The following is a 27,808-nucleotide window of genomic DNA, read 5'->3' on the forward strand; positions in this document are numbered from 1 at the left end:
TTCGTATCGTTGAGCGCATAAGTTTTTTTTATGTGCATTTTTAGAATTTATGTGCATCTTGGCGTTTCCATCCAGCGTTTTTTATTCGATATCCCAAAATGCGCATTAAAATAGGTGGATTGGAACATAAGTGTCGGATAGAAGCAGCGTACACTATTGAAGATGGTGGAAAATGCAGATATTTTAAGATAACTATCAGGAAATGGCAGCAGGTTGGTAGTTATGAAGCTTGAGGTAGTTATAATGTGTCAACTATAATTATTGTTGTCTTTACGACTCTTTCTTTTCAACCACCCCTTATCAACACAGTTTGTGTGGTGCGTCAGATGGTGCTGCCTACATGCGGAAGAGAAACCAAGGAACACCGGGAATGTCACGAATCAGAAGCCTACAGCCGTCGCGCTTTTCTGCTCACTCAATCGGTGTATTTTATTAAAAGGAGCTCTAGAACTAGGGCTTGGGCTGGTAACATGGGTTAGCTTAGTTCTGGTTGCGGTAAAAAACGGTGACATAGTATATGCTGCGTCTCCGCCGGGAAAATGAAGTGTATGCCCGGTTCGTTTCAGGTGCACGCCGCATCCAACGGGCATTTTATCGTCTACATTTCTAAGATCACAAGCGATTGCCAACCCGATGCATCCCTTCAGTTCACTTCGGTAAGGTCTCGCGTGTTCATAAATGTATGCGCTTGTGTAGGCTACATTAATTGTTCTCTTGAGCAGAACATGAGTATTACATAAGTTCAATGTAAAAGCTGTGTCTCAACCTACTGAGCTGCCTAACTAGACTGCATTGGTCGGGATCGTTGGCGTATTTGTGCTGCCGATTCTGAAAGCGTCTAATGACGCTGACGGCGAACATGTTTTTTGTTTATAACACGACTCTGGAAAACTTGATTCTGATTGGTCAATAGCGACGTCTTGGGTGTATGAAAATATTTTTGTAAATTGGATATTTCGCCGTTGTCCATAGCAACGCTAATCCTCTCTAACTTTCGAGAGGTTTCTAGAGAGAGAGAGAGAGAGAGAGAAAAAGAGTGCTAGCAAGTAAGAGTGCTAAGTTGTTGCTAAAAATGTTTGCTAACAGAAAAAGTAACTTTTTCTATGCAGATTGTGGAGTAATAGTTATTAATTTGTGTTGCTGGAATGTAGGCTACTTGACTATTTCTTTAAGACCCCCTTTGGTGAAAATCAAGTTTTTAATGTTGTTTATAATATGTTTATTATTTATATATTAGGGCCTATATTATTTTATATTTTTAATATACTTAATATACAAGCCATGTGCAAATTCTTCAGTCAACACCATTGCTGAGTATTTTCTCTTTAATACTGCAGTCTACCAAAGAGATGCTGTGTTCAAAACCACATATTAGCATACTACTCTTACTAATTTTACACATCTTTCTATGGCAGAAGAAGTAAGTAGAGTAGCATGCTAGTATGCAGTTCCGAATTCAGCCAGAACCAATTCCGTTAATGTGCGTAGTGGGGCTTTTCCTGTCCTATTATGCTCTGTGGGCATTTTAAGAAGAGACAGGAAAAATTGGGTACATATAGCAATATAGCAAGAATGTAGAGGTAAAAACTATGTTAATTTTCTCCGTAGGGAAATTGGTTTTGAAAGATAACTTTTAAACCTTTAAAGACATGTCTACTGTGAGCTATGAGGTTTTTAATCAATGGTATTTGCTACTGTTGGTGCCGTCAGGCCGTATTAATTCACCTTGTTTTTAAAATAATCATATTTAACACCAGAATTCCTAGTGAAAAACTATATTACCTATGATGCTGTACAGAAAATTACATCAATCAGTCAAAAAAAGCAACACACACCAAAATAGCTATTTAGCTCCACCCACTCCCATGAAGCACTGTGAATGACGTAATTACGTCGTTTTCTCTAAGCTCTCAAAATACTGCTATATTTGTGTGTGTGTGTGTGTGTGTGTATATATATATATATATATATATATATATATATATATATATATATATATATATATATATATGGAATAAACTTAAAATATATTGTTTTTATTTATATAATCACATTTGTACATAAGAAGTTTTATATTTCTCTATTGTTTTTTGATTATTCTGTTCACAGTGCTTAATGGGATTGTAGTTCTTTCCCTCACTAAAGCCATTAAGTACACAGTCTTGTACCTTTGTCATTTTGTCCGATTTTCAAAAACCTTTTTGCTTCAAATGAAAGTTTGTAGTGTTATGATTCACCTCATAGCTGATTGACTTAGTTCATGGATTATAACTCTTTAACAAAGACTATACCATACATAAGAGTATAATTCACTCTTCATCTTCTTCTGAGTCAGTTTCTTATTCTAACATATATGGCTGAATTAAACTGAGTGGATCAGGTAGTCCAAGCTGGTGTGATTGAGTGGAGGTGGGAACTAATTTGCATATTCATAGATCTGACCTGTGTATACTAGCAAGGAAGAGTGTAGAGTTACATTCAAGCTATTTTAAGGCATGAGGAATTTATTTTCTCAGGGAAAAATGTTTAAATATGTCATTTTAATTAACAAAGATGAGTTTTAATGGATACAATTAATGACTACAGGGGGACTTTAACAGTAAAATAATTTTTAATTCTTTAAAAAGTATTCATTTAATTATTTTATTTTATTTGCTTGTCCTATTTGGAAAGTAGGCGTTTAATATGTGGATGAAGTTTAAATATTCCTTACATTTCACAAACATCTGTCATACAGACTAATTGAGCGAAAAGTAGATGTAACAGTTATGATGGAATATGGCAAAATATGGATACTGCATTATAACCTATTATTATTGTTATATCACAAAGATTTTATTGTCATTTAATGACACAAGTTATTATCTTTTTGTATCTTTGATGTTATGTCTACATAATCACATGCAATACTCAATCATTTGATTAATATTCTTGCTTGCACATTGAACATGAGCAAAAGAGTAAATATTTATAGACATCATTTGCAGTATTATGTTTGATTGTGTAAGGAATTTATCCTCTTAATTTTGACAATTAAGTTTTATGAGTTTTAACTGTGTCTTTATCCTTTGCTTTTAGGTCCCAGTTTACAGATACTGACATGGAATATGAGAGGCCTAATGTCGAGACCATTAAATGTGTGGTGGTGGGGGACAATGCTGTGGGCAAAACGCGGCTGATCTGTGCCCGAGCATGTAACGCCACTCTTACGCAGTACCAGCTCCTTGCCACGCATGTGCCCACTGTCTGGGCCATTGACCAGTATAGAGTCTGTCAAGAGGTCTGGACTTTTATCTTTCCACTCATGACACTCAAAAAAGTGTACGATAAGTATTGTAACTCATAAATTCAATGCATTTGTTGTTTTGAAGGTTCTGGAGCGCTCCAGAGATGTAGTGGATGATGTAAGCGTGTCTCTTCGGTTATGGGACACTTTCGGAGACCACCACAAAGACCGACGCTTTGCTTACGGCAGGTGTGTTTGTGGACCATTTTCTTGGAAATGAAACATTCATTTGAGGAGATCTTGAATGTTTTATCTTGTGTTTGGACACCAGGTCAGATGTGGTGGTCCTGTGCTTCTCTATCGCCAACCCCAATTCTCTCTTTCACGTGAAAACTATGTGGTACCCAGAGATCAAGCACTTCTGCCCTCGTGCCCCAGTCATTCTGGTGGGCTGCCAGTTAGACCTGCGTTACGCTGACCTGGAGGCTGTTAATCGGGCACGGAGGCCTCTTGCCAGGTGAATTGTTGTTTAAAAGTTTCAATCTGTGATTTAAAGACACCTTGAAATCAGATTTTGGAGTTTTTAATGCTCATTGTGCTTTTTGCTCATTGTGATAGTCTTTCTCTTCCTGGGAAATAGACCTAAAATATTGATTAATATGCACAAGTGTATACATTTTTTTTTTTTGGTTCAATAAAATGGTGTCTAGAAATGTGTATATATATTGTTAAAATCTATTTGTTACCATTTAAAAGTTTGACGTTGGCAAGATTTAATTTTTTTTTTTTTTTAAAGTCTCTTATGCTCACCAAAGCTGTATTTATTTGATTAAGAATATGGTAAAATTGGTAATAATTTGAAGTATTATTACAATTTAAAATAACTCTTTTCTATTTTAATATATATTTAAAAATGTAATTTATTCCTGTGATGCAAAGCTGAATTTTCAGTATCATTACTCCAGTTTTCAGTGTCACGTGATCCTTCAGAAATCATTCTAATATGCTGATTTGCTGCTCAAGAAATATTTCTTCTTATTATCAATGTTGAAAACTGTTGTGCTGCTTCATATTTTTGTGGAAACAGTGACACATTTATTTTAGGATTCTTTGATGAATAGGAAGTTCAAAATAACAGCATTTTTTTGAAAATGAAATATTTTTTAACATTACAAATGTCTTTACTGTAACTTTTGATCAATTTAATGCATCACTGCTGAATAAAAGTGATAATGTCTTAAAAAAAATTATAATTATACTGCATATAGAAAATTTATTTAAAAAATTTATTATAAACAGCTCTATATTTCAAGTACCAAATGCTTCTCTAACTTATAACACATAATTGTATCTATATTATAAATATAAAAAATACTAATAATTATACATTTATATTATAAATATCACTTGTTTCTCTAAATATAAATATAAATGTCTCAAAATTAATGTCACCTGCTTCTGATTAGCAATAGCAAGAAATAAGTCCATTGATGTTTCTTTGGCTAGCTTTATTTCAGACTGTTTAGTTGGCTGAATTGAGCATCCTGTATTGAGGGTGTTTTTAAAGGGTTAGTTCACCCAAAAATGTTGTTCCAAACCTACAAGACTTTTGTTCATCTTCAGAACACAAATGAAGATTTTTTTTTTTATGAAATCTGAGAGCTTTCTGTCCCTTTGATCTTTTCATCAAATAAAGCAATTGAGTCTCTTCAGAAAATTTGGACTAAATGGCTAAAAGTTTAGTGGTTAAAAAAAAAAAAAAACCCTGCTAAACCACTAAAAATTTGGACTAAATGCATATGGATTAGTTTTACGATCTCTTTATGAACTTTTTGAAGCGTCAAAGTTGTCAGTTGCATAGCTGTCTATGGAGGGAACAGAAAGCTCTAAGATTTCATCAAAAGATCTTAATTTGTGTTCTGAAGATGAACGAAAGTCTTGCGGGATGACATGAGGCTGAGTAATTAATGACAGAATTTTCATTTTTGGGTGAACTACCCCTTTAATTAATGCAAGAATGTTACAATATGTAACATTCACATTAAAGATATTGTAGTACATCCTACTTGTTGACATTTCTCCATAAACCAACTTTACAGACCCATCAAAGCAAATGAGATTCTTCCTCCTGAGAAGGGTCGCGAGGTGGCCAAAGAACTGGGTGTGCCGTACTACGAGACCAGCGTTGTGGCTCAGTTTGGAGTGAAGGACGTGTTCGACAATGCCATTCGCGCTGCTCTCATCTCACGGCGCCACCTGCAGTTCTGGAAGTCTCACTTGAGGGACGTCCAACGGCCCCTTTTGCAGGCGCCTTTCCTGCCTCCAAAGCCTCCTCCACCTGTTATAGTCATCCCGCCGCCTCCTTCCACCACTGAGGAGCATCCGGCCCGGCTGCTGGAGGAGCCGCTGTGTGCTGATGTGGTTCTGGTTCTCCAAGAGCAGCAGCGAATCTTCGCTCATAAGGTCTACCTCGCCACGGCCTCTTCGAAATTCTACGACCTTTTTCTCCAGGATGTGAAGGCTGAGGCTGATGGCAAGCAACCCCCCGGACGGGAGCCCCCTACACGGGCGGCCAGCTTTGACATGTGTGAGAGCAGTGATGAAGATAGCAGGGTCAACCTCAGGGCCTGTATCAGTGACGGGACCCTGATCGGCACAGACTCCGATGGGATACTGGAAGGTGGCCGTGGGGGGCGGCTTTTGTCGTCTTTGGGTCGGGCTTTCGTCAGCATCAGGAGAGAAACGGTCCAGGACCCCGTCACGTTCATCTCACGGCCAATGACGGTGGTGCACATGGACCCTTCGGTGTTGCTCGGGCCGTTTCGTGTGGTCATGCGTTACTTATACACTGGACAGTTGGACGAGCACGAGAAGGACCTAATGCAAATCGCCCACATCGCCGAGTTGCTGGAAGTGTTCGACTTGCGCATGATGGTCGCCAACATCCTGAATGATGAGGCCTTCATGAACCAGGAGATCACAAAGGCTTTCCATGTGCGACGGACCAATCGGGTGAAGGAATGCCTGGCTAAGGGAACTTTCTCAGGTCAAAGTTGTTTTATCTCATGTCGTAAAGTAGGGCTGCACCATTTGGGGATAAAATTGAATTGCAAATTAGTATAATGTATTATTATTAAAGGTGCCATAGAACATCTTTTTAAAAGATGTAATATAAGTCTAAGGTGTCCCCTGAATGTGTCTGTGAACTTTCAGCTCAAAATACCCCATAGATTTTTTTTTATAAATTTTTTTAACTGCCTATTTTGGGGCATCATTAACTATGCGCCGATTCAGGCTGCGGCCCCTTTAAATCTCTTGCTCCCTGCCCTCCCGAGCTCTCGACTATAAAACAGTGCAGTTATACAGTGCATAAACAAAGTTCACACAGCTAATATAACCCTCAAATGGATCTTTACAAGATGTTCGTCATGCATGCTGCATGCATGGATCGGATCATGTGAGTATAGTATTTATTTGGATGTTTACATTTGATTCTGAATGAGTTTAATAGTGTTCCGTGGCTAACGGGCTAATGCTACACTGTTGGAGAGATTTATAAAGAATGAAGTTTGTTTATGAAATATACAGACTGCAAGTGTTTAAAAATGAAAATAGCGACGGCTCTTATCTCTGCGAATACAGTAATAAACGATTGGTAACTTTAACCACATTTAACAGTACATTAGCAACATGCTAATGAAACATTTAGAAAGACAATTTACAAATATCACTAAAAATATCATGTTATCATGGACAGTGTTGGGGAAAGTTACTTTTAAAAGTAATGCATTACGATATTGCGTTACTCCCTAAAAAAGTAACTAATTGCGTTACTTCGTTACTTTTTATGAAAAGTAATCCGTTACATTACTTTTGCGTTACTTTTTCTCACTGGGGATGGGCTTGTTTGTTTTTTAATAACAACAAAAAAGTTCTATTTTTGGCAAAAAGGCCCTTTCACACCAAAAGTGAAATGAATAAGCCTCAGGCTGAAGGAAAAGCATATTTACACCTGTACAGTAGCGGGCGCAGCTCAAACAAACCTTTCAGCTGTGCTGCCATTCTGGATTAAAGAAGAATAGGATACAGAAGAAGGAAGTTCTAGTTCTTATTTCTAAATCTAATCTAAAGTTTTTTTTGCTTATTAGTATGGTTGAATTAGGTATATTGAAGGTCAGCAGCAAAGACATCGGTTAATAATTGAGATTAAATACATAAAGTATATTTGTGTAATTTAATATAGTTAATTATTACAGGTTTGCAAAAATTCTGAGATTGCATTTCACTGTTTTTATTCATTTTGAGGAATACTGAATGTTTTCGTGCAAGTGAGATGAGTAAATGCATGTTCACATTTAGTCTAAAACTACAATAACCATCATGCTTACACAGCGTACACAACACCTCTGCATTTTATTTCTCTCAACATGTCAGTCAATAAATGTGAAAAAGTAACTTGCGTTACTTATTTTAAAAAGTAACTTAGATATTTTGTTGTAAATTGAAAAAGTAATGCGTTACTTTACTAGTTACTTGAAAAAGTAATCTGATTACGTAACTCAAGTTACTTGTAATGCATTACCCCCAACACTGATCATGGATCATGTCAGTTATTATCACTCCATCTGCCATTTTTCGCTATTGTTCTTGCTTGCTTACCTAGTCTGATGATTCAGCTGTGCACAGATCCAGACGTTAGTACTGGCTGCCCTTGTGTAATGCCTTGAACATGGGCTGGCATATGCAAATATTGGGGGCGTACATATTAATGATCCCGACTGTTACGTAACAGTCGGTGTTATGTTGAGATTCGCCTGTTTTCTGGAGGTCTTTTAAACAAATGAGATTTATATAAGAAGGAGGAAACAATGGAGTTTGAAACTCAATGTATGTCTTTTCCATGTACTGAATTCTTGTTATTCAACTATGCCGAGGTCAATTCAATTTTTGATTCTAGGGCAACTTTAAATAAAAACTATTGTAATATTTCACTATAAAATAGTGATGGACGCTTTCGAAACACTGCTTCATGAAGCTTCTAAACCTTGGCAAATCATTTGTTTTTAACCAGCGTGTTCAGACTGACAAAGTCACATGGTTTTAGTAAATGAGGATTGATTACGTCAGTATTGTTTCAGGATTTCAATGGTTCACCCATCTCTGTGAACCCATGAACTAGTGTTTATATTTTTTTTACTTGATCTTGGATCACTTTTATATTTCTTTTGACATTTTAATGACACATTTGTATAATAAAAAGCAATAGTTGTAGCAAAATCCATTTAAGGCAAGTCATTTAACTCGGCAGCCATCTTTGAAACGCCTCTTGTGCAGCTATTTCAGTCATGCAAATCTCACCGATGAAATCATGCGCAGTCATAAGCGTGCATCTCAGAACACTGACTGTTTCTATAGCAACTGGATCTTCAGGCAGCTGCAGTGATGCGTTGACTTTACCATTTGGCGATTGGCTCTTTTATTTACAAGGCGGGACTTAATTGCGCATTGCACTTTTTCCCATTCAATAAAATGAGTGCACCGTCTTTGTGTATCTAAAGACTTTGGTTGTAGTTAATAGACTCTTATTGGTCTGATTAACCAAACTCCGTAAAACCAACAAAACAAGCCCTACAATTCAATAAAATAATATATCATATAGACATTTCATATGTAAGCCATATCGCAATTCCGGTTAATCGTGCAGCCCTATCGTAAGATCCTAATGCTGTCTGTTTTTACTGCATTAAAGAATTATTTCTTTGTATCCCAGATGTGGTGTTCAAACTGGATGATGGTACCGTTCAGGCCCATAAACCTCTACTCATCTCTAGCTGTGATTGGATGGCAGCCATGTTTGGTGGGCCTTTTGTCGAGAGCTGTACTAAAGAGGTGAACGCTTCATTTTACAGAAGTGACCCATTCATGCACAACATTTATAAACATCACTGTGGCAAAGAGATGAATCAATCAAGAAATTTCTTTTCCTTTTGTCCTCTGAGAGAAGATTTCAAATAGTGTTTCACTGATATTTGTGTAGATGTATAATGTTATCTTCATGTAAAAATGTTTGCATTTGTATACAGATTTTCCCATGTCTTGTTGCGGTTTCACAGGTGTTGTTCCCAAACACGACCCGTAGTAGTATGCAGGCGGTGCTGGAGTATCTCTACACGGGACGCTTCTGCTCCAGACCTGACCTGGATGCCATGGAGCTGATTATCTTGGCCAATCGCCTCTGCTTGCCTCACCTGGTCGCCCTCACAGGTCTGATGTTTTATTATCATGTTAATAATGGACATAAAGAACTAACAAAGATTATACAGTTTATATCTCTTCTTTATAACAAAAGTATTTTATTTAACCAAGATTTCACCATTTTTTATATTTAAAAAAAAACTGTCTTTCTATACGATAAAATATTGTCGTTCAAAAGTTTGTATCTAACATTTCAATAATGTTTTTGAAAGAATTCTCTTATGCTCACCAAGGTTGCATTTATTTGATCAAAAATACAGTAAAACAGTATTAACATTTTAATATGAATGCATTATTTCACAAATATGAATGCATTATTTCACAAAAAAATATATATTTTAATATTTTTTAAAATGCAATTTATTCCTGTGATGCAAAGCTGAATTTTCAGCATCATTACTCCAGTGTTAAGTGTCACATGATCCTTCAGAAATCATTCTGATATGCTGATTTGCTGCTCAATAAAGATTTCTCAGTCTTATCAATGTTGAAAACAGTTGTGCTGCTTCATAATTTTTGTGGAAATTTTGTGGAGATTCTATGATAATAGAAAGTTCTAATGAACAGCATTTATTTGAAATAGAAATCTTTTGAAAAATCATAAATGTCTTTACTGTTACTACTTTGATCAATTCAATGCATCCTTAATGAATATAATAAAAAGAAAACTGACCATAAAGTTTTAAACAGTAGTGTACATATTATGTTTTTTTGATACACTAACATCTAAAAATATGTGCTCATCCCTTTCAAATGAACTAATAATAGGCACCATTTACACTTTTCATGCATTGAAAGAGCAACATGAACATTTTGCTAAACTTCTCCTTTTGTGTTTCACTTCATTCAGATTTGGAATAACACGAAGATGAATAAATGATGACAGAATTTTAATTTCTGGGTGAATTAATTGCTTAATTGTGTTTTGCTGCAGAGCTCCACACTGTGACAGTTCTGAAGGAGGCTGCTGCCATGGGCACGGACATTGACGGAGATGTGCTGGTATATCTGGAGATGGCTCAGGTAAAACGGCGAGTGGAAATCTACACAAACTCCTCCGGCAGTACATTTAGCATATATAAGTTGTAGTGCGTAGGTTATTTAAGTGAAGTTTTCAAGTTAGCATTTCCTTTATTGATTAACCCAGCTGTTAGAGACTCTGTTGTACTTTACACTCAACAAATCTAAAATGCCTGTGATTATGTTACAAGTAAACTAAAAAATACTCTTGAAAGCTGCATGACTGAGGAAATAATGGGTTTCCTGCAAACACTGCAGTAACCCGTGTCCTGCTCTGGGATTTGGTGTGAAGTCAGACACGTTTTTGCAGCATTCCTGTGAATGTTCACATGGTTCTTTCTGTCATGCCTGACTAGTCAAGCTGAGTCACTTGATTTACTAAAGACTCTTAGGAACGCTGAACATTTCTACACTTTGCTGTCTCAGACACTCTCTGTAAATAAAAGGTTATTCTGTCAACGACTCTGCTGATGTAATGAAACTAAAACAGAATGATTTATAAAATGCGTGATTTAACAGATCTTGAGTAAGCTGGTATAGACTGACTGTGGAAAATGAGTCTATTTAAATCCAGCAACTTTTTTTTTGTCCGGGCATGCAGTGTATATAACATGTATATAACAATAATTTTTCACACTATTATAGTTTTTATTGTATTTTTTTTTAAATTATGATATTTGGGTGAAATATTCCTTTAAAGAACACTCAAGCTACATGTTGTCATGTGGTTTCAGTTCCACTGTGCCTACCAGCTCACCGATTGGTGCCTTCACCACATCTGCACCAACTACAACAACGTGTGCCGCAAATTCCCCAGGGACATGAGGGCCAAATCAGCAGGTGGTACATGAAAAGTTTCTTTTTTTTTTAACCTGTCCAGAATTCAGTTTTTAATATGTTTTTGTTTTGGATGCATTTTCAGAGAACCAAGAATACTTTGAGAAGCACCGCTGGCCTCCAGTCTGGTACCTGAAGGAGGACGACCACTACCAGAGAGCACGGAAGGAGCGGGAAAAGGAGGACTACCTGTCGCAGAAGCGGCAGAGCAAGCGTAAATGGGTGCTGTGGAATCTTCCGCCCTCCCCTACAAACCCCTCTTCATCTTCCTCATCGTCCTCATCCTCTGGCTCCTCTGCTATCGTTTGAAGAGACGAGGGGGAATCCGTAAGGATTCTGTAAGGTACCTTACAGAAACTATGAGGTGCTGTGAACATATCTTCTTCGACAAGTCCTGCTATTAACACAGGGTTGAAATCACTGCTGGTTTCAGATCAACATCTCATCAACTGTGCTTTGAAATTCATGGTGCTTGAAGTCCTGTACAGGCATCATGTAGGGCATGGCCGCCAAACAGGTCTAAATGTAAAATGTTTACCAAATGTGACTATAGTTGTTCTGCTTACATAAAACAGGTAGGCATCTCATCTCAAAACAAAGAAGAAACCTTTGGTGTGTTATATTGATCTAGATCAGTGGTTCCCAACATCATGCCAAAATGGTTCATAATACAAAAAATCAATTGATTTAAACACTGTGTGTATATAAATAATATTATTTATATACTTTCACAGTATTTAACATAATGATTTAGCGTTTATTTTCATGTTTTTTAGTTTTCATTTGTTTGTTTTTTTGTTTTTTTGATAACACTTTACAATAGGTTTCCATTTGTTAACATAATCTAACAATGAAAACTACTTCTAAAGCATTTATCAATCTTTGCTTATGTTAATTTCAACATTTACTAATACTATTTACTATATAATACATACATACATACACTACCGCTCAAAAGTTTGGGATCGGTAAGATTTTTAATGTTTTTAAAAGAATTTCGTCTGCTCACCAAGGCTGCATTTACTTAATTAAAAATACAGTAAAATCAGTAATATTGTGAAATATTATTACAATTTAAAATAACTGTTTTCTATTTGAAAATATTTTAAAATGTAATTTATTCTTGTGTTGGCAAAGCTGAATTTTCAGCACCGTTAATCCAGTCTTCAGTGTCACATGATCCTTCAGAAATCATTCTAATATGTCAATTTGCTGCTCAAGAAACATTTATTGTACAATAACATTTGTGTACAATATTTTTTTTTTCAGGATTCTTTGATGAATAGAAAGTTCAAAAGAACAGTGTTTATCTGAAATCTAATCTTTTGTAACATTATAAATGTCTTTACTATCAGTTTTGATTGATTTAATGCATCCTTGCTGAATAAAAGTATTAATTTCTTTAATTTCTTTTCAAAAAAATAAAAATAAAAATTCTTACTGACCCCAAACTTTTGAACGGTAGTGTAAAATGTTACAAAAGCTTTGTATTTCAGATAAATGCTGTTCTTTTGAATTTTCTATTCATCAAGGAATCCTGAAAAAATAAAGTACACAACTGTTTTCAACATTGATAATAATAACAAATATTTCTTGAGGAACTAAACATCATATTAGAATGATTTCTGAAGGATCATGTGACACTGAAGACTGGAGTAATGATGCTGAAAATTCAGCTTTGCCAACACGAGAATAAATTACTTTGTAAAATATATTCAAATAGAAAACAATTATTTTAAATTGTAATAATGTTTCACAATATTACTGTTTTCACTGTATTTTTAATTAAATAAATTAAGCCTTGGTGAGCAGACGAAACTTAAGACTAAAAATCTTACCAATCCCAAACTTTTGAGCGGTAGTATATATATATATATATATATATATATATATATAATATTATTTTGGCAATTTGGCAATTTTGGTAAAAAAACATTTACTAATGTTAACTAACGGGACTTTATTGTAAATAAATTTTATATATTTCTTTAGGTTTGACTTTTACAACTAACCAAAATAAGTTTGAGTTAACTGATATTTGTTTTATTTCAGCTTTATTTCAGTTACTAAAAACATTTTAATAGTTTTAGTTTTAGTTAAAATAACAATGCTGGTTTGGGCAGACATTTAACATCAATGTTTGTTTTTCAATAGTTGTTTTTCCCTCACCCACCAATTGAGAACCACTGATCTAAAACAATTTTGCCTCAAAGCAGAACTGTGGGAACACTGAACAGTCACCCAAAGAACAAAACTAAACCTGTTTGTACAGATCGCTGTGCATTTTTAGTCAAAAATAATATTCTTAATTTTTTAGCATTGTACCTACAATGACTCTTCGTGATTCGTCCCCTGAATCATATCATATATATTCTCCTGATTATAACAGGCATGACCGTCAGGTGATCACTAGACTCTAGTGCTGAAATTATAGCGTAAAACGTGAGTTTGCCATGAAACTGTGCCTAGTCCTGTTGTTCTGAGACGTCATGGCGAGATTCTGCTGGCAGAGTCTTCCTGTGCGAGTTCCTCACTAGACGGTCATCAAGCTTATATTTTTCACTACAGCGTAGTTTGGATATTGAATTGAGTGGCAAAACATTTACACATTTAGTAAAACATTTTAAATTTCACGTGAATACAGGGATAGTATTCTGCCATTGATTATTCATCCTCATGTCATTCTAAACCTGTATGACTTTTTCTTCCGTGGAGGAAATAAAAAAATAAAAAAACGCCTTTTGTTTTCCACAGCAGTCACAAGGTTTCCACAAATCACAGGTTTGGAGTTAATATGAGGGTGAGTAAATGACAATGTATTTCTGAGTGCGCTGTCCCTTTAAATGTCTTGAGTTTTGTGTGAGATCTAGAGCTTGTGTAATCCTGTTTCGTGTCTTAACTGTCTTTGAGATGTAATTTAGTCTTGATACTGAATGCATAATATCACACAATCCATGGTGGTTCTGTAATTAACTAAACTGTAATGAAAGGAAATGCTTATCAATATTTAAATTTAATTATTATAAAAAATTAGTTTTGTGTAATAAATTTTTGATTTAAAACTGTCTCTGCTTAGGTTTTTATTACATCTTACAGTACACCATATAAATGTATAAAAGATGTCTGTACCTTTGTTTTGATGGAAAACAACACACACACACACACATATTTATATTCTTCTGCAATAGCAAAATAGAACAATAAATTCTAAAGAAGAAAAACTTTTATTTGAACATGACTTTCATGTACTAACAGCTCTGTTGTTTCTGTTTAGTGTTCTATTCTGGATTCAGACTGCTTTTTATGTGTCCGTTCCTAACATTCGGTCCATCCAATCAGAACTCAATGTCCCAGCCAGACTCTTCATCAGGTGGCGGCTCATCTGTATCCTCAGGAAAACAGTCAAAATTACTTGTGTCCAAAGGGCCATCCACCTGCAGAAACAATATATGTTTATTATTTCCCAAACTCATTTTCTCTGTACCAAAAGCAAGAAACAGCAAAGAAATGCATTCACTCAGGACAGCAACACTGTCTAGAAATATCTCAGACCATAATGTCTGTGATAGATGATTTCTGAGGTTGACTCAAATGTATTTTTTGACATGTGTTGACATGTTGAACGTTTATTTTGGATATCTAGATATATAGATAGTGTTGAAATAAAAAAAATAAAAAAAAAAGGCCATGAAATGATTAATTTCTTATTCGCTCAAGAATCTCACTTACATTTGGTATAAATGGAGGAGTCAAGGTGCCTTCACGAATACCATCCCAGTTAAACCCCTCAAACCATCTGCAAGAGACATCAAAACCAGCACAGACCCAACACATCATGACTAAGTCTTAAATGCAGAAATGTAGCAACAATGTCAGAGCTGAAAGTTTACACAGCAGGTCATCTATACTTGTGTTTCTGGATGTCCTTCACACCGTTCTTCTGGTTGCCGAGTCTCTCGGACGGATTGTCCCTGTCAGGTTAAACATGCAAACATTATGACACATTTTATAGCATAAATCAGATACAATCAGATTAGACATCTTGCGCAAAATGACGCAAATTCTTTAGTCACCATGAAAATTGACCATCAAAACTGACGATTCTTTTTAATGGAATATTTTGTGTTTTCAACATGAGGGCGGGACATCCTGTCACTGAAATGACATCACACCAGAAGCAAACCACAACCATCCAATCAGTTCCCCATGGACAAAATCAAGCCATGCCCTACATTTTTCTTGTTTGAAAATATATCAAAATAGGGAAGAAAAGGCTATCGCAACTTCCATTTTATGCCGTAGTTACGTGGTCAGAATTTGTAAGTCACTTTCTTTCCATAACAATGCATGAAAACACTTCGTATATTATTTTGTTTAATTTCCTACACAAACCTACATAATTTATTGACTACATATGACTCTGTTAACATTAAAAAGGATAGTTCACCCAAAAAATGAAAATTCTGTCATCATTTACTCACCCTTATTTTGTTCCAAACCTGCATGAGTTTCTTTCTTCTGTTGAACACAAAAGAAGATATTTTGAAGAATGTTGGTAACCAGTTGACGCTAGCCATTGACTTTCATCAAATTTTTTTTTCCTACTATGAAAGTCAATGGCTACCGTCAACTGTCTGCCTACCAACATTCTTCAAAATATCTTATTTTAGTTTTGGGGTATTTTTGGGTGAACTATCCCTTTAAAGGTGCCATTGAACGTTTTTTTACAAGATGTAATATAAGTCTAAGGTGTCCCCTGAATGTATCTGTGAAGTTTCAGCTCAAAATACCCCATAGATTTTTTTAAATTAATTGTTTTTAACTGCCTATTTTGAGGCATCATTAGAAATGCGCCGATTCAGGCTGTGGCCCCTTTAATTGCTCCACTCTCTGCCCCCTCCCTAGCTCTCGACTCTATCATTGCACAGTTCACACAGCTAATATAACCCTCAAAATGGATCTTTACAAAGTGTTCGTCATGCAGCATGTCTAATCGCATAAGTATGGTATTTATTTGGATGTTTACATTTGATTCTGAATGAGTTTGAGGCTATGCTCCGTGGCTAACGGCTAATGCTACACTGTTGGAGAGATTTATAATGAATGAAGTTGTGTTTATGCATTATACAGACTGCAAGTGTTTAAAAATGAAAATAGCGACGGCTCTCTTGTCTCCGTGAATACAGTAAGAAACGATGGTATCTTTAACCACATTTAACAGTACATTAGCAACATGCTAACGAAACATTTAGAAAGACAATTTACAAATATCACTAAAAATATCATGATATCATGGATCATGTCAGTTATTATTGCTCCATCTGCCATTTTTCGCTGTTGTCCTTGCTTGCTTACCTAGTCTGATGATTCAGCTGTGCACAGATCCAGACGTTAATACTGGCTGCCCTTGTCTAATGCCTTGAACATGAGCTGGCATATGCAAATATTGGGGGCGTACACCCCGACTGTTACGTAACAGCCGGTGTTATGTTGAGATTCGCCTGTTCTTCGGAGGTCTTTTAAACAAATGAGATTTATATAAGAAGGAGGAAACAATGGAGTTTGAGACTCACTGTATGTCATTTCCATGTACTGAACTCTTGTTACTCAACTATGCCGAGGTAAATTCAATTTTCAATTCGATGGCACCTTTAACGCTTAAATATATAGTGTCCATGAATGCTGTGTAGTTAGGCAGCTCCCTTGGCTTTTAAACAGGCTCACTCCATCTCTGTACCTGCACAGTCTCTTGATTAAGTTTGCAGCACTCTTGGTGATTTTCTTGGGAAACTCCACCATATCGATTCCTCGAAGAATAATGTTATACGTCTTCATGGGATCTGACCCTGAGAAAGGTGGGCTTGGATGGAAAGAGGAAACTGGGGTTTAATGTTAATAATTAGAAGAGGCAAAGTGTGAATTTCACTTCCTGGGATTCTGGGAACAAAAAACGTTACGCTGGTTAATAATGTCATTAGTAAATGGCCAACCTTCCGCTCAGCAGCTCAAAGATGAGGATTCCAAGAGACCAGCAGTCGGCCGAGACATCATGACCTTTATTTAGGATGATCTCAGGGGCCACGTACTCTGGAGTTCCACAAAATGTCCACGTCTTCTTCCCCAAGCCAACTTTTTTAGCAAAACCAAAGTCCGTCTAAAAAAAATACAATGACTATTCTTTGCTATTTGAATATTTGGTTGGTAAATGTACACAAGTTTAGGCACAATTGACTGAATTTGTTTCTCATCTTCTTAGAAATCTAAAGATATATGTTTAAAATTAGTTTTGTAGTAATATGTGTAAATATATTTCTTTACGAAGTAAACATTTTTATTTAAAAACTTTTTTCTTTTCAAATGGATAATAATGTAGCAGAAACGCATGTACAGCAATTTAATTAACTGAGTTCGAACATAGAACCTTCTGGTTACAACCTTCAGATGTTTACTGAAATTGAAGTGAACTGAAATTCAGATACGGTAACGAACATTTCAATTCCAGCACACGCTGTAAGTGGTGGTTGACCAATCACAACAGACTGGGCCATCTGATCAATCAGAGCAGAGTAGGCTCTGGGAATGGAGGGGGTTTAGAGAGACTGAATCCTTTATCAAACCGTTTCAGACACTGAGAAAAGATTTTATACGGCAATGTATATTATGAGAAAATTAAATTGTGTTCTGACCTTTGATTAATGTAAACCTATTGTAGGAGACTCAACTAAATAAATAAACTAAACTAAATAAAAAGCTGAAATAAAATAAAATATAAATATTAGATGAAAATGTTGCCTTGGTGACTAAAATAAAATAAATTGAAGTAGTAAAATTATTAAAACTGAAATAAAATGTAATAGATATATATAAGAAATCAAAATATGAATACGTACTCTAATATTAAATAAAAAGTGCTAAAATAACACTGCTTTGGTTACCAGCTTGGCATATCCACGGTGGTCCAGTATGATGTTCTCAGGCTTCAGGTCTCTGTAGATGATGCCTCGGCAGTGTAGAAAAGCGAGAGCTTCCACCACACATCCAGCGTAGAAGCGTGTGGTGCTGTCATCAAACAACCCCCTGGACACAGTCACAGAACTTCCTGTAAGTTACTCAATCCGTTCAGGTGAGCGTGAGAAAATAATGAGAGGCTTCTTGATACCTGTCCCTGAGCAGAGTCCACAGCTCTCCACCCAAACACGCCTCCAATAACATGTATAAGTATTTAGAATCTCTGAAGGTCCGATATAGTCTGAAGCATAAAACCAATATGGGCTTATTATCACATGCTTTTTTATAAAACATCATGTAATGTATCAATACTTTAAGATAAACTAACTTAAACTGTAGTCGAAAATACTCATGTGAGCAAAAACACAGTTTTTGTGTGTGTCCCTTTAAATGCAAATGAGCTGCTGCTCCTGCTTTCCAGAAGAGGGCGGAGCTTTAACAGCTCAGCTTCGGTTGCTCAACAACAACAAAGCTGGAGAATCTCACGCAGCCAAAATGAGGATTGTCAGTAACGGTGTTCAGCCTTACATTGTTCAAACCGGAGTCGACACTGATGGAGAGACTCAGGAAGAAGTTACAACTTTTAGAATGAAACTGGACGTTTCTGAATGGTTAGTGGATAAATTTATTCAGTTGCTGTGGAGTTGATTCAACTCATCGACTAGCATGTGCCGTCATGTTAATATTTTGTGCAAATCTAGCATTGAATTGACCCTCGTTTGTGAAGCATTCAATGACGGCATGGCAACAACACTGTACTACAACAACTCTTCCTCTGTTGCGTGTTCCCGGGTTTATGTAACTTTTGGGGTTTGTGATGTCACCAACTACACTCGTTGTAGTCCCTACCAGCCGTCTGCACACTTAACAGTTAAATACATCAAATCATGTGACTAAGTTATCATGGGGGCTCATCTGGCACTGAGTTGTACTGACCTGACAGTAAAAGGACTGTGGGCTTCCATCATGATGCGTCTCTCAGACAGGATGTGGCCCTGTTGACTCGTGTCCAGGATGTGACGCTTTTTCAGGACCTTCATGGCAAAAGAGCGACTGTGATCGTTCTTCAGCTGCACCTGTAAAGAGTCAATATAAACATACCTTCAAAAACTCCTGATCGTTCTTCAAGTAACATCTAACTGCTGCTCTCATGAAATGAGATTAATCGTACCAGCTCTACCCGACTGAATCCACCCACCCCCAGCGTGCAGATCACACGGAAGTCGCTGAGAGACATACTGGAGAAGAACGCGGCTTCTGCCTCCAACCTACGAGAAATATCAGTTGTTCTCATGACCCAGAATGCTTCTCATTTCTGATCAATGCATGTGAAGGAGCTCATCATGTGCTTACTTGGCTTTCACCTCTTCGCTCTCGTACATTTTATTGCTCATATTGTCCAGTCCACCGATTAGCTGCTTGAAAGACCTGTTAGAATTGAGTTTTATTAGTTTACTGACTGTTCTGATACTATGATTGTACAGGTTCTGATTTTGACTTATGATGGTTGCGATACTGATTATAATAGTTATGATTTTATGTCATAATTTTGATTTTAAGAAATTTATTTCAAAGGTAAGGATTAAGATGGTTATGATTTTGATTGATTGTGATATTGTTTGTAATGGTCATGGTTTTTAGTAAACATGATTGTTATTCTGATTGAGATATTTATTGTGATCGTTATTAAGAGAATTTTGACATTAGGATGATTTGTTTGTGTAGGTTCTGATTATGATGGGTGTGATACTAATTGGGATGGTTATGATTCTAATTAAATGTAATGATAGTGATTCTGACTGAGATATTGATAATGATTGTTATTAATTCGATTTCTTTGGATGGTTGCGATATTGTGTATTTATTTAGATGGTTATGATTTTGATGGATTGTGATTAGGGTTGCAAAATTCCGGGAATTTTCAAAGCTGGAAACTTTCCATGGGAATTAACGGGAATATATGGGAATTAACGGGAATTAATGGTAATAAACAGGGAATTTGCAAAATTACAGGTTAGCCTATGACAGGGTACTTAAATGTAGTTGAAAAGAACATCTTGCAGCATAATTTTGGTTAAAACAACCATATTTAATTAAATTTTAGTTGAATTTTTACCCTGACATTCACACAGCACACTACTTACTGCAGGGATATTGAGGCCACACCCCCTGCATGCACTGTGCATTCTCCCAGTCCATAACATGCACATTTGATCAAAAACACAGAAAAAAAAAGCAGTAATATTGTCAAACATAACTACAATTTAAAATAATGGTTTTCTATTTTGATATACATAAAAATGTCATTTATTTCTGTGATGCAAAGCTGAATTTTCAGCATCATTACTCCAGTCGTCAGTGTCACATGATCCTTCAGAAATCATTCTAACATGCTAATTTGATACTCTGTTATCAATGTTGGAAACAGTTGTGCTGCTTAATTCTTTTATAACCTGTGATACTTTTTTTTAGGATTCTTTGATGAATAAAAATTTAAAGAACAGCATTTATTTAAAATAGAAATCTTTTGTAACAATATACATATCGTTCAAAATTTGGGGGTCAGTCATTTTTTTCTTTCTTTTTTTGAAAGAAATTAATACTTGTATTCAGCAAGGATGTGTGAAATTGTTAAATAAAAGTGATATTAAAGTGACATTGTTACAAAAGAATTTTATTTTGAATAAATTCTATTCTTTTTAACTTTTTATTAATAAGTGAATCCTGAAAATAGTATTACAGGTTCCAAAAAATATTCAGCAGCACAACAGTTTCCAACATTGCTAATAACTGAGTATCAAATCAGCATATTAGAATGATTTCTGAAGGATCATGTGACACTGAAATAAATAACACATAACAATTGTTGCAATTAAAATATATTTATTATACATATTTGCTAAATTAGATTAATTGAATGTGAAAAATAAATAACTAATATTTTATGTTATGACCAAACAAAATGTTTATATTTGTTTTTATATGATACTTTTTATGTAAATATTATACATTTATATACATTTCCCAAAATTTCCAATTAATTCCCATAAATTCTCATAAATTCCCGTAAATTCCCATAAATTCCTGTTAAGTTTCCAAATTGGAATATTTCCAAAATTCCCCAGGTTAAGTTCCCATGGAAAGTTTCCGGAAATTTACCGGAAACTTTCTGTCCCTTTGCAACCCTAATTGTGATTCTGATTGAGACATTTATTGTGATAGTTATGAATTTCATTGCTTAGGATGGTTGTGATATTGTGATATTATTTTTGATGGTTATGATTTTCACTGTGATGGCTGTGATATGGATTTAGATAGGTATGATTTTGATTGATTGTGATATTGATTGTAACGATCATGATTTTTAGTAAAATTACTGTGATTCTGATTGAGATATTGTGATAGTTATGATTTTGATACATTGGGATAGTATGTGTAGATTCTGAATTTGACTGATTATGATGGGTCTGATACTGATTGTAATCGTTATGATTCTGATTAAATGTGATGATAGTGATTCCGACTGAGATATTGATTGTTATGAATTTCATAGCTTGGAATGGTTGTGATATTAATTTTGATGGTTATGATTTTCATTGTGATGGTTGTGATATTAATTCTGATAGTAATGATTTTGAGTAAATGTGATTATTTTGATTGAGATATTGATTGAATCAGTTATCATTTTGAGTAAATGTGATCATTGTGATTCTGATTGAGATATTTATTGTGATAGATTTGATTTATTGGGATGGTTGTAATTTTGCTTCTGTAGGTTTTGCTTTTGACTGATTATGATGATTGTGATACTGATTGCGAGAGTTATGATTTTGATTGACTGGTATTGTTATATTGGTTGTGATAGTTATGATTCTGATTGATCGGGATAGTTGTGATATTGATTGTAATAGTAATGAGTTTGTTGTTAAGGATTGTGATGTTATGATGTTATGCTGCTTTTGAATGGTGACTGTGATTGTTCCACAAGCTCCTCACTCTCTGTCCACAACCAGACATGTCACATCTCCAACAGCCGTTACATTCGCTGTACGCACATCTTCCCTGGGAAGAGAAGTGAAGAACGCAAAAAGTTATTCTTAAATCTTAACCACAATGGTTAAAATGAGAATTATAACCTCAAAGTTCCTCACTGACCCTTTGAGAGCCTGCTCTCCAAACCAATCCCCTCTAGACAGTGTGGACAGGAACACTGGCTCCTCATTGGCTGATTTCTGCTGGGTGACCCTCACCTGTGGGCCAAAACAGCCACAAAATTCATAATGAATGTTCTGTTCTACAATCCAGCAGGAAACCTCAGAAAGGCTCTTTTCTCACCTGACCCTCACTGATGATGAAGAATGTGTCTCCAGTGGCGCCCTGACGAATGATGTAGTCACCATCACTGTAGTGAGTCTAAAGAGTAAAGAGAGAGAAGGAGAACAAAACAGAACAAAAAGGTCACATGAATCGATTCAGAATGGTTTTCAGATTAATGTGCAGTGTTCATAACACCTCACCTCTTCCAGAACATCTGCTACTTTACTCAGCACATCTTCAGCGAGAGTCTTGAAGGAGGGCACACTGACAACACAATTCAGTTCATAGTTTTACTAGTACCAATTTTAAACACTGTCAAAACTTTGATTTTGGTTTGAAATGTTGAGTTTGATTTGATGCTAAATTGTGTTACCTCCTCAAGAACTCCATGTAGTTTGAATGCTTGAGAAGGCCAGTTCTCATCATGATGGTTTGAAAACCCTGTCGGTCTATGGCCCATAGTTTGATATCAGTCAGGGCTGAGAGGGAAGAAGATGACAATGGTGAGCAAGGAGGAAATTATTCCTGAAAATGTGTAGTTTAATTCTAATGAAGGCTTTACATGCAAATAATACTGCTAGATTCCAAATTCCAGACCATTTAATTTCCTAAACTATTCTTTTAAATAAACTCAAAAAGTAAATAATATATAAATATTAAATAAAATGAATGATTTAAATGATTAAACTTTATTATTACTTATTTAATATATATATATTTTAAAATAAAAATAGTAATGCATTTAATCATGGAATTTTACAATCAAGAACACTTTTAAATATTTAAAACCAGACGGATTTGCTGTGATTCTCTGCTTCATAATGCTTAGACAAGGTCAAGGACATGTGCAAATATAACTCTGGGCACAATCTCTTCACCTAAACACTTTTGTTCTGTACTTCCTCTCAACATGACTGACAGCTGCTGCTTTGAGAGCTCTTCACATCCCACTCAATGTAATTATTCTGCTAGCCCACCCCACACAAACACTTTCACATACTGTTCATTTTCCTCTCTAAACACTAATATACTCTGCAGTCAATTTCATGTTGAATATTTGAAGAGAGGCACACCTGCAAACTCAATAAAAATTCCTAATAAATACAACACCCTCCAAAACACCCTCATTATATCCCGAAAGATTATTTGATGGCATAATTGTATGAATGAATATCCTGCTTGCTTTATTTTCTGGGTTACTGTTCTTCCATTATGTGAATGGCTGCCCAGAATAGCTTACTACCGCACTAATTTTTACTGTATGCACTAAGTATATTGTTTAAAGTATGCAAATTATTAGTATGCACAGGTGCTTGGATGACAAAAAGTGGATTCTAAATGCAAAGTGAACATTTTTATTCATGGGATGATTACCGGATGCCACACACCAATTTAAACAATCAAAAGTGAAAAAAGTTGGTCAAAAACGTACATTTACGCACAAACTGACTGCCAACCGCAACTTTCAGACACAATTTTTATTTTTTAGCTCAACTGTCATGGAATGGAATGCACAGGATTGTGGGATATCAAAGGCAGTGAAAGATACATCTATACTGCCTTCAAAAAACAATTGGATGAAGGTATCTCAGGAGACAGGATGTGACATGATCATCGGAATTGGACATGCCTTGTTGTCCTCCTACCTCTGTATGCTCCCTGCTCAGCTTTCGGATGTAGCCTACAAGAGTAGGTGACAATGTAGCATACTACTGTTTTGTGAATTCTGTTTCACAAACTATATTTTAATAAAAACAGTAGGCAGGATACAATTTATACTGTGTAATATGTAGTAAGCAGTATGCTAGCTTTTCTCAAAAAAACTCACTAAAACGACTCCATCTGGAGTGTTTTCAAAAGATTTCAACGAATGCTAATCAACTTTGCTGAAAATGAAGTAGCAACCTCCTTGGCTTAGATTTATCTTTTAGACCTTAAGAAGCTGTTGACATTTCAAAATAGACCTTCACATCATCCTATTTAACCGCTGCGTGATGCACTACAGTAACTGTCCGTTAGTGACGTCAGATGTACCTTGAAAATGGATCTAACTTCTGACCCCAAAACATTTTCACAAAAATGGCAAAAAAGAGAAAGCTCAGAAAAGACTGTTGGAGTGAGAGCAGACAATGAACGCACAGAGCTTTAAGAAATTGCACAGCTATTCATTTAGCTGACCCTGAACAGCAGACACCGTCTGTTATCTTCCTACACAAAAGAGAGACGTGACACACTGAGGAACATTTTTTGTTTAATTTGATTCACTAATTATATAAATCCAGCTTAAATTGTACTCATTCCCATTTAAATATGCAACATATTGAAGTATGAATATAGCATGCTGTCTGAAGTGTTCAAACGTTACAAATCAGTACATACAACCAGGGCATGACAACTTTTTTGCTCACCAGTCACTGTGGCTAGTGGTTTTCCAAAGTTACTATCCACTCAGCATTTTCACTCACCAATACTGTCATTTTGACAATATTTTGTGTGTATTTGACTGTTCAAGCACAAAAAGCAGTGAAAAAGAACTCAGTTTAGTACTGAGAGGTGGCTTTATGTGTGCGCACTTTGGGTGTGAGCATTTAATCTGCGGGATTGAGTAAAATTATGCGCAATACGTGCAATCCCATGCTGAAATATTAGTGTTTACTGTAGTCAACCGAATCGGGGCCGTATCCAGCTGAGACCAAGGACCGGCGCCATGACACAAATCCGTTAAAGGATTATTAGGCTGCATAAATTAGGTCAGCCGGAACCGGGAACACTTCCTATAACACCAGATGTACTCGTTACATCAGAAAAAGAATGGCATCTACGCTAATATTAGTCTTTCTGTTTATCCCGAGGTTTACCGTAGTCAACCGGATCTGGGCCGTATCCAGCTGAGACCAAGGACCGGTGCCATGACACGACCACAACGCAGCCCTGAAGTATCAGCAGAGATTGAGTCAACTAGATCATCCATTGTGAAGACATCATCAACACGACAGCCAGTGCCAAAGTTCCTCAACAGACTGTCCATACCGGCGTAATGAATATGATCCTCAACTGGACACGACCACAACGCAGCCCTGAAGTATCAGCAGAGATCGAGTCAACTGGATCATGCACTGTGAAGGCCTCATCGACACGACAGCCAGTAGCACAGTTCCTCAACAGACCGCCCAGATCGGCGTGATGAATACAATCCTCAACCGGATGGAACTGAAATAAATACTTTGATTGTTGCGATCCTATCAGATTTATGATAGCAACCTGATTGTAACAAAGCACTGTTCGCCAGAGGAGAACTGGCCCCCCGACTAAGCCTGGTTTCTCCCAAGGTTTTTTTTTCTCCATTTTAACAACTATCTGCCACTTGTTTGCCAACCTGATGACCTGATGTCACCTGATGGAGTTTGGGTTCCTTTCCACTGTCGCCTTTGGCTTGCTTAGTTGGGGACACTTGACATTTGATATTCAGTAGTATTCTTGACATTTATTCAACAGTGCTTTGATCTGCCTGCATTGACACTATTCTTTAAGAGCTGCTGTGCAGCCAAAATTATATACCAGTTATCAATGTAAAGCTGCTTTGACACAATCTGCATTGTAAAAAGCGCTATATAAATAAAGGTGACTTGACTTGACTTGACTTGAAATTCAAACCATGTAATTCCAACAATATTCACCCGGAGTGAATGAAATGAGTGAGTGAGGGAAGAGAGTAAGAAAGAGCAGCTGGTATCATGTATCTATTCAGTTGGTAGGTGTTGTATATCAAAGTTGAACATTCCTTGGGCTCGTTCACACAGAACCCGTCTTTGCATCAAAAAACGCGACAGCGCTCAGGAATGGTTTTTAAAACGCAAGGGTCTCGAGGCGCACTTTTGAGACGTGATGTAATACGGGCAATAATGAACAAATATAACAGTTGCCACGCCAACTTGCTACTGTAAACAAAAGCTTGCAATGTTTGCCCCGCCTCCGAGTTCTTCTGATTGGTCCACTGTTTTGGGACTGACATTGATGAGCGGTGCTGCGTGTAAAAGTTTGAATTCTTTTAACTTGACATGGCGTCATAAAAACGAGGCGCTCATGTGTGAGGTGCTGTAAAAGACGCGAGACGTGAACATACATGTCCTTCTAGCGCGTTTACATAGAAAAAAAATGGAATAGAAAAACATGTTCTCTGTGAATGGTCCCTTCAACTCGAGGCGACCAGTAAAAAACGTGGTGCTCCCATTGAAAATAATTGGAAAAGTATGATAGCCGTTGGAAAAAACGCATTGGTGGACACATGTCCTTAGTTTATTATTTCAGATGCCTTTTTAAATGACTACAATTGAAAAATGTATTGTATTTAAAATTCAACCCGCCAAATTGGTTAGTAGGAGTGACTACTTTACACGGCACTGCTGAAATCCACCCGCATTTGGCAGGTGTTAAAGGTCCCGTTTTACGTGGTTTTTTGAAGCTTTGATTGTGTTTATAGTGTGCAATATAACATGTGTTCATGTTTCGCGTGTAAAAAAACACAGTATTTTTCACATAATTTACTTATCTGTATACCGCTGTTTCCACTGTCATAAAAACGAGCTGATGACTTCCTTGTTCTATGAAGTCCCTCCTTCAGAAATACGTAACGAGTTCTTATTGTGCCAGCGGTGATGCATGCGCTCAGTGTTATTGTAAACATGTCTTTAATTTTACCCTATCAATTTGAGCCGGAATCAGACCCGGTGATTGGACTGCGGGATGAAAATAACAGCGTTTCGACGACATGGCGACAAACACACTCTACAAACGCAACTCTTGTGTATTCCTGTGGGCGGAGGTTAGTCAAAAAACTGTTTTAGTGACGTCATTAAAGAAGGAAGTAGAGGGATGTAGTCCAAACTGGCCATTCGATGTAGGCGACTTCTGTTAAATAAAATATCTCGCTTGGCATTGAACTTTGAGCTTTAAAATTTTACAGATTTTATTTATACTCTAACAACAACATAACACACTAACTAAAGTTTGAAACATGGGATCACGAAGAACGGGACCTTTAAAGGTCCTCTAAGCGATGTCACACGTTTTTAGGCCAAAACATTTTTTGTCACATACAGCAAACATCTCCTCACTATCCGCTAGCTGCCTGTCCCCTGAACACAC

At 36.3% G+C, this 27,808-nt stretch overlaps 2 protein-coding genes across 6 annotated transcripts in view; one reads left to right on the top strand and one right to left on the bottom strand.

The window, feature by feature from the left end:
• rhobtb2b (Rho related BTB domain containing 2b) lies at positions 1-14,750 on the top strand. 4 transcript variants are annotated; one of them, XR_007183552.1, is made up of 12 exons: positions 304-656; positions 3,079-3,280; positions 3,372-3,475; positions 3,558-3,743; positions 5,326-6,272; positions 8,997-9,115; positions 9,340-9,490; positions 10,416-10,504; positions 11,236-11,341; positions 11,424-11,681; positions 14,093-14,138; positions 14,613-14,750. XR_007183552.1 is itself a non-coding variant. In XM_048181071.1 (11 exons), exons 1-10 carry the CDS (start codon positions 634-636, stop codon positions 11,645-11,647), a joined length of 2,151 nt encoding a protein of 716 aa, XP_048037028.1. In that variant the 5' UTR covers positions 304-633; the 3' UTR covers positions 11,648-11,681; positions 14,093-14,403. The 4 variants fall into 4 exon arrangements, 3 of the variants coding, with proteins under 3 accessions (XP_048037029.1, XP_048037028.1, XP_048037030.1); XM_048181071.1 differs by lacking the exon at positions 14,613-14,750 and having other exon boundaries at positions 14,093-14,403; XM_048181072.1 differs by lacking the exons at positions 304-656; positions 14,093-14,138; positions 14,613-14,750 and adding an exon at positions 1-212 and having other exon boundaries at positions 11,424-12,169.
• LOC125262355 (cGMP-dependent protein kinase 1-like) overlaps positions 14,544-27,808 on the bottom strand; it is a 20,770-nt gene continuing 7,505 nt past the window's right edge. Inside the window, exons 6-20 of one of the 2 annotated variants that reach the window (XM_048181075.1) lie at positions 23,037-23,142; positions 22,864-22,927; positions 22,682-22,759; positions 22,502-22,596; positions 22,343-22,408; positions 19,700-19,774; positions 19,545-19,614; positions 19,283-19,422; positions 18,498-18,587; positions 18,274-18,415; positions 17,329-17,492; positions 17,076-17,198; positions 15,247-15,309; positions 15,068-15,134; positions 14,544-14,772 (exon numbers count right to left, since the gene is read on the bottom strand). In XM_048181075.1, the coding sequence (XP_048037032.1) occupies positions 14,674-14,772; positions 15,068-15,134; positions 15,247-15,309; positions 17,076-17,198; positions 17,329-17,492; positions 18,274-18,415; positions 18,498-18,587; positions 19,283-19,422; positions 19,545-19,614; positions 19,700-19,774; positions 22,343-22,408; positions 22,502-22,596; positions 22,682-22,759; positions 22,864-22,927; positions 23,037-23,142 (1,442 nt within the window). In that variant the 3' untranslated portion in view covers positions 14,544-14,673. Of the gene's footprint in view, positions 14,773-15,067; positions 15,135-15,246; positions 15,310-17,075; positions 17,199-17,328; positions 17,493-18,273; positions 18,416-18,497; positions 18,588-19,282; positions 19,423-19,517; positions 19,615-19,699; positions 19,775-22,342; positions 22,409-22,501; positions 22,597-22,681; positions 22,760-22,863; positions 22,928-23,036; positions 23,143-27,808 lie in introns of both variants that reach the window. The other variant, XM_048181074.1, reaches the window with a different exon arrangement.

The sequence above is a fragment of the Megalobrama amblycephala genome, linkage group LG2 (genome assembly GCF_018812025.1).
Source record: "Megalobrama amblycephala isolate DHTTF-2021 linkage group LG2, ASM1881202v1, whole genome shotgun sequence".
NCBI lineage: Eukaryota > Metazoa > Chordata > Actinopteri > Cypriniformes > Xenocyprididae > Megalobrama > Megalobrama amblycephala.